At 37.6% G+C, this 10,471-nt stretch overlaps 1 protein-coding gene across 12 annotated transcripts in view; it reads left to right on the forward strand.

Annotated features, from left to right (window-relative positions):
• Positions 1 to 10,087, forward strand: part of LOC121294601 (CUGBP Elav-like family member 1) — a 37,489-nt gene extending 27,402 nt beyond the window's left edge. For 7 of the 12 annotated variants that reach the window (XM_041218473.1, XM_041218474.1, XM_041218472.1 and 4 more), the window contains 9 exons: positions 184 to 263; positions 545 to 706; positions 1,462 to 1,537; positions 2,982 to 3,152; positions 3,611 to 3,721; positions 4,336 to 4,521; positions 4,674 to 4,817; positions 6,242 to 6,410; positions 9,504 to 10,087. In XM_041218473.1, coding sequence (XP_041074407.1) covers positions 184 to 263; positions 545 to 706; positions 1,462 to 1,537; positions 2,982 to 3,152; positions 3,611 to 3,721; positions 4,336 to 4,521; positions 4,674 to 4,817; positions 6,242 to 6,369 — 1,058 coding nt within the window. In that variant the 3' untranslated portion in view covers positions 6,370 to 6,410; positions 9,504 to 10,087. The remainder of the gene's footprint in view (positions 1 to 183; positions 264 to 544; positions 707 to 1,461; positions 1,538 to 2,981; positions 3,153 to 3,610; positions 3,722 to 4,335; positions 4,522 to 4,673; positions 4,818 to 6,241; positions 6,411 to 9,503) is intronic. The other 5 variants (XM_041218477.1, XM_041218479.1, XM_041218482.1 and 2 more) reach the window with 3 other exon arrangements.
• The last annotated feature ends 384 nt before the right edge of the window (positions 10,088 to 10,471 follow it).

Below are 10,471 nucleotides of genomic sequence, written 5' to 3' on the forward strand. Positions count from 1 at the left end.
TGCACCCTGTGTGTTGCCCATTTTATCCCACTTGTACATATTTTGGTGTCCCCAAATTAAATCTGTTTACTAGCAATGCAGGACTGGGAGGGACACAAATGTGTTCCTGCTGTGTGGTAACACATAAGCTTTCAACATTTCTTGCAATTTTATAGTTTTCTTTTCTTCGCCCCCAATAAATAGGTTGTGCATTTGTTACTTTCACGGCAAGACAGATGGCACAGTCCGCTATCAAAGCAATGCACCAGTCGCAAACTATGGAGGTATGTATGGCAGCGTTCACACCCAAAATGTGCACTCGATTCCTGTACTCCTAAAGTAATGACCTGCATCCAATAGGATTCTGTAAAACAGTGAGAAATGAAATGGTGCACAAGAACCAGCAACATTTTACCAGCATGTTTCTGCTCTGTCTGCGTTTGACTGTAAACATGACATGGCACCTAGCTGTAATTTGCTGCTTACTTCATTTGGCTGCAAGCCTCACTATTCTTCATTGAGGAATATCCATGCATTCATGTGCTGCTTTTTTCTCTTCTTCCAGGGCTGCTCTTCGCCGATTGTTGTGAAGTTTGCAGATACACAGAAAGATAAAGAGCAGAAACGGATTGCACAGCAGTTACAACAGCAAATGCAGCAGCTCAATGCTGCCTCCATGTGGGGGAATCTTACAGGGCTGAACACACTTGGGCCCCAGTATTTGGCAGTAAGTGTGGGCTGGACTTTTTTTTTTTTTTTTGGCTGCTTTTGCATGGTGTGAATTTTTTTTCTTTTTAATCTGGAAAAGGATAAAAGTTTTGTTTGATTTAGAACCTAGTTGAACGCTTTTGACAGGATAAGACCGTTTTTTTCTCTGAGTTTCCTGGTAGTACCAGTATTTTCTGTATATGTGTGTATATGTATGTAATATAGATATATAATTTTTTTTTTTTACTGTATTATAAGAAGTTGGTAATTTGCTGTAGGTAAACTTTTTATGTCTAGTTTTGATTTAAATGAATTGTTATTGAAACAATGTAAAGTATTTTTTGCAGTATTGTATTTCTGATTGTTTGGATGGCTTAAAACTTAGTGCTATGTGCAGAGTTGATCTGGAAGATAGATTGTCAGTTTGCTACTAAATATCTTGTTCCTTTTGGTTTGCTATGGCGTGTTTGACATTGTTATTGGTGTTCACTTGGGCCATTAAGCTATGTTGGATGTCTGCAGACAGTTCTGTCAAAAACAACAACAAAAAAAACCCAAGATTACAAAATGAGCCCAAACATGGCTTGTCTGGTCCAAATGATCTTAGTGCTGCTCCATGGTGTGCTGTGAATCCTCTCTTTCTTTCTTTCTTTTTCTTTCTTTCTTCTCTCTATCTTCTTTTCCTCCCTTCTGAAGTTTCTCTCTTTCTCCAATATTCACCAGCGTGGATGCAGTCCTGATCCTCTCTGTTTTCTGTTTTGGTGTAATGTCTAGCTTTATTTGCAGCTTCTTCAACAGACCGCCTCAACAGGGAATATGAACGCACTTAGCAACCTTCACCCCATGACGGGTAAGTCATGAGTCAGACAGGCACAGTATCGTCCTGCTCTTTCTCAAGATAAACCAAATTACTTGTGTGTGGTGCAGCACATTTTAGCTTATCGACAGTCTTTAAAAACAATGTAAAAATCCTAGTGATCTGCTCTAGTAAGACTAAGTCTTTGACTTGCCCGAGTGTGAATAGGATGTAATAAGCTAGGCATTCTTTATTTATTGCTCAATTGCCATTAGTTTATTTTAGGAAAGATCTTTGTTGGTTCCAAGCTAGTGGAATTGCATTACTCATCATTAGTTTGTCGACTTAAAAAGGCTAATGTTCAATTTCTACTGAAGTGACAGAGATGCTTTAACATAATTCACGCCACAGATGGAGTTAACTGTAATGTGTGTAATATATCAGTTTGAAGAGCACCCCCTGTAAAACAATTATTTCAGTTAAAACACAAGCATTTATTATTAAAAAAAAAAAAAAAGAAACCCCATGCTTTGTTTCCAGCGTGTCAGTTCCCTGGTTTATCGTCATCCTTTTCAGCTTGTGAATTAGAGGCTGCTCATTTTTCTCCAGATTGTAACCCAACTGTAACAAAGTTAGAGAGTGCGTTGGGTCCCTCTGTTGATTTGAAGTTTTCCGAATAATTTTGATATATTATTCTTGTTAATGCATGAAATTTTAACCACATGTTTTATCTGTAAATATTTATCAGCAGTGAGGAGAATCAGTTAGCCTGCACATTTCTCTTGCTGGTGCAGAAGCTGTTTGTGAAGCCACTGTGCTGCTGCTGTGGGTCACCCTTTATCACAGAGTAATCAAACAACACATTGATATATACGTATACATAGCCAACTCTGGCTTTCATAATGATTCTCAGTGCTCTGGCCAGTTATGAATTTTCTCCAGGATTTTTATATACTTTACTTGCACATAGTGTTCAACATTTAACAGAGGGTATAAATAAGTTTGAATTGGAATGCAGTATCATTCCTTTACAAAAAAAGTAATCCCTTTAACATGAGTATACTTGCAGTATGCAACTTTTTATGTTCTCTTTGTAAATAATGCAACGTAGTTCTCAAATATTGGACATTTCTTAGATTGTATCTTACTTCTCTTTTGCATACCTGGATTGTCTCTTGCTTGATATGCACCTCCAGATTTTGACAAACACTTTTAGAAAACCAGGAGCAACTTCTGTTCTGGATCAAAAAGCTGTAATGCTCTGTGGCTGCCCGCCTATGTGAATAACTATAGAAAACTAGTAGAAACTAACTAAAACACAAGTCTGGGAAAAACAAATGGAAGTCTGGAAAAAAGTATAGAATTTTGATGTTGAAAAAGTATATGAACCCTGCATTCCATTGTCTTGGGTTCGATTTATTTATTTATTCTCCAAAAGCCATGCAAGGATGGATCCTGGAGGAGTGGGTATAATAGTACCTTGGGCTTTGTGTTGCAGGGCTAAATGCAGTGCAGTTACAGAACCTGGCTGCATTGGCGGCTGCTGCCGGTGCCTCTCAGAATAGTATGTCTGGCACAAACTCACTCACCAGCTCCAGCAGTCCCCTCAATCTCCTCACCAATGCAGGCGGTGGACAGCAGGCACATTCTACCTGGGATGCATACAAGGGTTTGTAATCTCTTTTTTGCTAAGGTGGAGACACTGGTACCAAAGCTACTATGGCCACATGCACATTTGGTTAAGTCCTCTCTCTCAACAGATTGGGGTTGCATAAAATTTAATCTATTTTTGTAAGGTAACAGCAGTGTTTATTTTAATTGTGGTTTAGATTGAATGTCAGCTGTACATGCACAAAATTAATGAGAACTGTATGTAAAGTGCTCAGCCCATTCAGTAGTTGGAGATGAAACAACACCAACACAATCTTTACATTTTTATGATGAGTGTTTAAGCTTAAGGAAACATAGATGGTAGTGAGCTAGAATGACTTCAGCAGTGGAACACAAGATGACTATAATGATTTAAATGATTCAGTTTGTTATATTGCTACTGCCAAGATTTTTGACTTTTGTATGCTTTTTTTTTGGGGACCCTGTTAACTCCCTCTTCATACCTCTTTGTTGCAGGTTCCTCCTCCAATTCAAGTGGCAACTCTTCACTAAATCCTATGGCTTCCCTTGGAGCTCTGCAGTCCCTTGCAGGTGCAACTGCAGGACTAAACGTTGGGTCTTTAGCAGGTAAGCAACAAGGATGCAGAGCTTGGACAAGTCCTCTTGAACTGTGCAGCTCTGCTGTTACTGACTTCACACACACACACACCTCAGCAGGTGAGGGCAATATAAAATAGAGATATCTTGCACTGTGGAAGTCTGTACATACCACAGTGTTGAACAAGGGAGACTCCTTGGATAAGGTTTCTAGGTGAACTTGCAGCTCTTCTTGACAATCCCTGGCAGATCTGTGTTTCTCGTAAATTAAATACACCTGGCAGTGTTAAAAACAGACTCTAGCTTAGCTGATTTTTATGTTGTGTTTTTCACCCACTGTATTTGGGGACCCTTATGCGCTGATCATGTCCATCCATCCGCCTGTCTGTCCATCCGTTCGTCACACGACACTTGGTGAACACGATAACTACCTACATGCGTTGGATTGCATTTGGCCATAATCTGATCATTGTCGCGTTTCTTTTGCCAATTCGATTGTGCCTGCAGTGGTTGTGTTTGTCTGGTTCCTTACTCAAATTATCTTTGAGCTGGTGTCAGACGTAGCTTTTCTGAAGACACTCTGGATCTAAAGTCTCTGTGCTGTGTTGCCATGCCCCTGTTTATTTATTGTTTTCATTTTTAAGGAATGGCTGCTTTAAACGGAGGATTAGGGAGTGGAAGTCTTTCGAACGGCACAGGCAGTACGATGGAAGCGTTGACTCAGGCATATTCGGGAATCCAGCAGTACACTGCAGCTGCATTACCTACACTTTATAACCAGAGTCTGCTAACACAACAGAGCCTCGGGGCTGCGGGGAGCCAGAAAGAAGGCAAGATTACAGCTCTTTGTAGGAGCGTGGTCCATACGCTTAAATGTTTGTGTGACGTGCCTGTTTTAAAGAGATGCAGAAACATAAACCCACGCGAGGCTTTATTATTTCTTATTTTCTGTTAAGTTTTGAGTGTGTTTTTGTTTTCCAAGGTCCCGAAGGAGCGAATCTCTTCATTTACCATCTTCCCCAGGAGTTTGGGGATCAGGATCTGCTCCAAATGTTCATGCCATTTGGGAATGTCATCTCGGCCAAGGTTTTCATTGACAAGCAGACCAACCTCAGCAAGTGTTTCGGTAGGTTAATAGGGATGTTTGATACTTTTTACACATCCTAACAGACAAGCGAAAACCTGGATATGTTTTGTTTATGTACGTAGTGTTTTTCATTATAACGTGATATATTTATTATGTTGGGGGGAGGGGGGGGTTTCCTCTATAGCAACTTTCCTACTATACAAAGAACCAGGTTGTTTTTTTTGCCTTGTCATTACCAGTGCATAAAAAATAAACATATGCACACATCTCATACTGTTGAATACCTTCCCCTTGAGCCTCCAGATTTTTACAGCAGCCACTGGCGCTGTTATTTACTGAAAGGAATTTCCATTTCCTTTTGAACATTTGTGGATCCCTTGCTTGCAGTGGATATTTCACAAAAATCTAAAATGTTGTATCGCCTGGTTTTTGTTATGTTTATAGAGTTATTTGTATGATAGTGAGCCTCATATTAACTGCACATGCAAGTAAAATAAAATATTATAGTGAATTATATTTAGGGCTTCTATTTTTCGGGTTTTATTAATTGTATTTTTCGGTGCTTTTTGCTATTTTCAAGTTTTATGTAAATCGTTTTTTTCGGGGCTTTCGTTTTTGATATACTATGTTTTTGGTTACTTTCCAAAATGCTTGACTTTTTTTTTTTTTTTTTTTTTGTCAATATGTATGGTAGTAACTCGACAGGACTTGCACACTTAAATTGTACCTTCTTTCCTTTGCTGTCTTCCACAATGAAATTCCTCTGGTCACAAGCACATTCTTCTGAGGTTTTTGTGTGGAGACATTTTTGTACATTTCGCCGTAATTCTGTTTTAAATTCTCTGTATCTTAACTGTGATACAGCTGCTAACAAGTCTCCTTCTTGATTTGTAATCTCGTTTTAAATCTTGCAAGTGGAGTCTCCAATAGAAAGGTAGGAATGTGCTGTCACTCTCTAGTTGGGGCAGGTGGAAAGTATTCTGAATGAATCAATGATAGATGCAAGTCACGAAGGCGGGACATTGCCCATGAGCACTGGGAAATGTATGTATGTATTTTGTAGTAGGTTTTATTTGTTAATAGAAAAAAGGTAAAGTCAATGTGAATTGATTAATCCGATCCACAGTTTTTCAGGTGTTTTCCTGTGTTTATTGGCTATCTGCCCATTTCATTTATTTAGTTTTATCGGATTTTATCTGTTAAAACCAAAAGTCAGAAGCCCTAATTATAGTAAGCTGTCAGAAGGCAATGGGGATATAATGGTATTGCTTGTATGTTGTCTCGTCATGTATGTATGCATTTGTTTATATTCATCAGTTTCATGGAGCTGTACAGGCGGTTCTAAACGTAGCCAAATTTCCTTGCATATCACTTATTTTAATATTGCTCAGAGCATAGTTACCTGAATTTATTATTAAAAGTATGGTAATAATAAAATGTAACCGTCTCAATTTTCCGTGCAGGTTTTGTAAGTTATGACAATCCAGTCTCATCTCAGGCAGCCATTCAGTCCATGAACGGTTTCCAGATAGGCATGAAGCGACTGAAAGTTCAGCTCAAGCGATCCAAAAACGACAGCAAGCCATACTGAGCTTTTCTCTCAAATGGACTTGAGTTTAAACAAAAATTCTGGTAAGTTGGGAGTGGAAAAAAGAAGAAAAAAAAATAGGCACCCCCTGCATATTATCAGAACCACCTACTGGGGCTATTATTTAATCCTCTCTTTTCTAAAAGGAATGTTAAATTGAAGATTTTGTGTTCTGCTCAAAATTATGGGTACAGTGTTAGTTTTTTCTGTTGTGGTTTTTAAATGTTTATTTTGAAGAAAGTTGTATTTATGAGTTAAGGTGCCATATGATAGATACGAGGAGCTTGCTGTGTGTAACTGATACATTCATAGAAATGATGTTTGCACAAAAAAGAAATCCAGTAGCCATACATGCTTACTGCTGTGATCCCATGAATTGAGGCAGTCAAACCCAATGAAACCTCTTCTGAAGTCAAAGCACTAATGTATTTTTGCTGAAGGCACATTAAATAGAAAGCAGTCCCAATACTGAATTAAATTCTGTTTCTGCAACAAACAAACAATGCTTTAACTCTTTCATCACTGCAGACTTGTATACAGGTCTGGGAAAGATAACTACATGCAAAACAGCAAGCTAATCTAATATACCAATATGTATATCCAAACCTGTTTTTGTATTACATTTTCAGTACAAAACACTGAAACCTATTTGATTATCCTAGGTTCATCTTTCTGTAAAGTTACTTGGGGCTGAAAGAGTTAAGCACAGCTGTTTGTTTACAGTTGTTTGGGTAGAAGCAAATTAAAATCAATGGAAAACGGGGAGTTTACAAAAGAGTACAGAAATACAGGTGTATCAAAAGTGGCTTAATACAGTCTCTTGCAAATTGTCCTCTCAGCACATTGATGTTTTTTAGTCTGAGTTGGTTTGTTAATGTGGCGCACAGTCAATGTGTGCTGCAGTTTTGTAGTAATTTGCAATGCCCTCAGTGAATGTTTTATACTACCTCTTTCCTCAACAAATATATAAAGGTTTTGATGGCACACCTTACTCAAACTCTGAAGTATCTTGTGATGTTTTGTTTAAAGTAGGTACACAATGACAAAGGGTTTCATTACATAGAATGACAGTTTAACCCTAGATGTGCTGGCTTTCACCATAGATTTCCAAGTGTCTCTATTTATGATAGTATTTTTCAAATTGGGGACGTTAAAAGAAGAAAAAAAAAAAAGTATTCTGGCTTCCAGGGTCATTATATCAATGAGGGTTTTATATACATGCAAAAATCAAAAGGTGTCCAGACAATGTATATTACGAAACTGGAATGGTTTTTCTATTTTTATAGAGGTTTTGTACTGCGCCTCAGTCTATTTGAAGTCTATTTATTGCTTAAATTATTTCTCGGGGGGGGGGGGATTTAAAACTACTGACTTGTGTAACCCTTTTCACTGAGTGCAGTGTAAGGCTGACATACACGTGCAATGTGTCAGCAATTTTTTTGAAGGATTTTGCCAGCGCTGCTAAACATCTTGACCTGGGTTGCGCTACAATCTTTAATGGAATTTGCAGCTGCCGTCTTCTCTGAACAGCTATCTGTGTGTTTATATCACCACTCTGTGAACCCATGCAACATGAAAGGAATCAAATTAATGGGATGTCTGACAATCAGAGACTGCCAGTGATTCAACAGTACTACCAGATTGTACACTATGGTAGCCTTAATCCACCCTGGGCCATCTCGATCTATTAGGAGCTACTAGGAGACATCTTTCTCTCACAGGAACGGTAGCCCACGCATTACCGGAGTGGCAGTCCTGGTTACCTCCCATTTAGTTCTATGTGGGAATTTGAATACTATTGATTTGATTATTGATGAAAAATCTGATTGAACTGTTACTTTAAGTTGAATTCAGTTAACATTGCTCAAAATGTACATGGTAATAAACTCAAGATTATTGTAACAAGGTGACACATTCGTATATATTCTACATAATGTGAAGGCTGATTCTATGGTGTTGATTGGAGGCCTTAATGTGAATTTTTGTGTACCTTCCATGAAAACATAACTGACACCAGCCTCTGCCAAATATTCAGTTGTCCTAACAGATTTGTTTACAGTGTGATCGGGGCTAATCTAGTCTTAGAGCTATGACTTGAAAACTTGTAACAATTCCAGGTTTTCATTCATTCATTTTATTATTATTATTATTATTATTATTATTATTATTATTTATTATTTTACTATTTTTATTTTCCTTCCATGTAAAGCTTTGCAAACGGGTTTCGGTTAACATTTTAATTTTTGTTCATGTTGCTACCGTGAAAGCTTGTCTTTCATTAAAGCAGTCACTGCCTTTTAGATTTCTTCTGAATGAACTAAACCAGACCAAACATACCTCTAAAAACAGCCCAGTGTTTCATAGGGTGGCATGCAAAGGGTCTGGGTATTTGGCTACTGTAGGTATTAAGAAAAGGAGTCATTTTTTAATGTTTAATTGCATTCCCTTTTTGATTCGCAGTAAGTGTATTAGGCTTGACCTGCCGTTTATTATTTAGATCATTAGAACAGACACTGGCAGGCTGGTTTTATGAGCCCCTCTTGGGTAAAGTAGAACAAGATTAGCACAATTTGGAGTCGGTGATACCAGGTGTATATGTTTTAAATATGGAAATAAACTGAGGAGTATTGTGTGAATACTGTATTGAGATTTAGCAGTAACTAAACGTTTCTTAAAAGTATCAATATGGCTCTTTTGCTAGACAAGCATCAAAGGGTTATTTTCTATAAAGGGCACCAGTTGACTTCAGATTCAGAACGCCTGTAGGAGTTATTGACACATCCTTCACCTTCAGTGACACAGCAACGACAGACTTTAATACCTGCTAAACCTTCCTTCTGTCTCAAGTGTACTTCTAATAACCTCGCTGGAAAGGCCAGGTCACAGTTTCGCACTACAAGTGTGCAGTTGTAACGTCTCAGTGTTGTGTGTGTTCCAGTCCCATCTGTTACTGTTGGCATGTGCTCAGTTCCCTCCCCTCTTTTCTTCTCTCCCATATGTTGCATTAATTGTTCAGTGTTTGTTAAAAATTTAAAAAAACCATGCAAAGGTGATCATTTCTGATTTTCTTTTTTCCTTTCTTTTTTTGTTGCTGCTTTAACTAGGTTGTTCTCCCTCTTTGTTTTGTTTTTTTCTAGATATCTTCGTGCCCGTTTGTTCATCGTTTGCCTAGCATGTCGCTGTGACGTCAAAAGTTCATCGTCCAACCCTTGTCTTCTGAGCTTCTCTGATGCTTGACCTCTCACCTTTGACCTTGTGTTAACTTTTGACATTTATTAATTATAAAAGTTTTGTTTTTTCATTTCTGTGTGTGTGCTGCCAATCAGTTATGCTAGAAAGACTGCTAATCAAAAAGTAGTACATTCTATTTGAAGTTACCTTTTGAATGTTGTTACAAGCAAAGAGTCTATTTTTCTAGAACTTCCTAAAATAACCACTAGATTTTGCAACAAAAAAACTACTTCTACTTTTTTTTATTTGTTTTGTTTTTTTGTTGTTTTTGTTTTTTTAATAGCAGTCTTCCTAGCATGTCACATGTAGTATTTGTATTTTTGTCCTCAAGCAGCCAATCGGTTTTTAGAAGCTATTATGTGTGGTGTTCTTGTTAGTTCTAAACCTTTTTAGGATGATGATGGTCACATTTTGCTGAAACCGAGGATGAATTTGTAATTTTGTGCTAGGTTAGTTGGCATGATGCATTTTTTTGGGAGATCTCTATTAACCGAGTGACGTTCATTTTATTATTATTATTATTTATTATTATTATTATAAACACTTGGATTGCCTTTTTCTTTAGTGTGTCATTTTTTTTCAATTTCTTTTCCTTGTGTGGTTATCAGCATTTGTCTCTAGTGAAAATATTCTAACAAGCAAATAATTAGATCTTTGTCACAATAAGTTAGTTTAATATATATCTTGCAATCGTGTTATTTCGTAACTGCACTGAAAATCCTCGCAAAATTTCTTGTGATTTTATTTTGTTTAAAAACAATGATAAGTACGATTAATCCAAAGTTTGCATGTTGCTGTTGGTCACCATTTTTTTCTGTACACCCTTACGCGAAAGAGACGTCCCTTTCTCTGGTTGTAATAGCGCAAAAAAAAA

This window comes from Polyodon spathula, chromosome 19, assembly GCF_017654505.1.
Source record: "Polyodon spathula isolate WHYD16114869_AA chromosome 19, ASM1765450v1, whole genome shotgun sequence".
Classification (NCBI taxonomy): Eukaryota; Metazoa; Chordata; class Actinopteri; order Acipenseriformes; family Polyodontidae; genus Polyodon; species Polyodon spathula.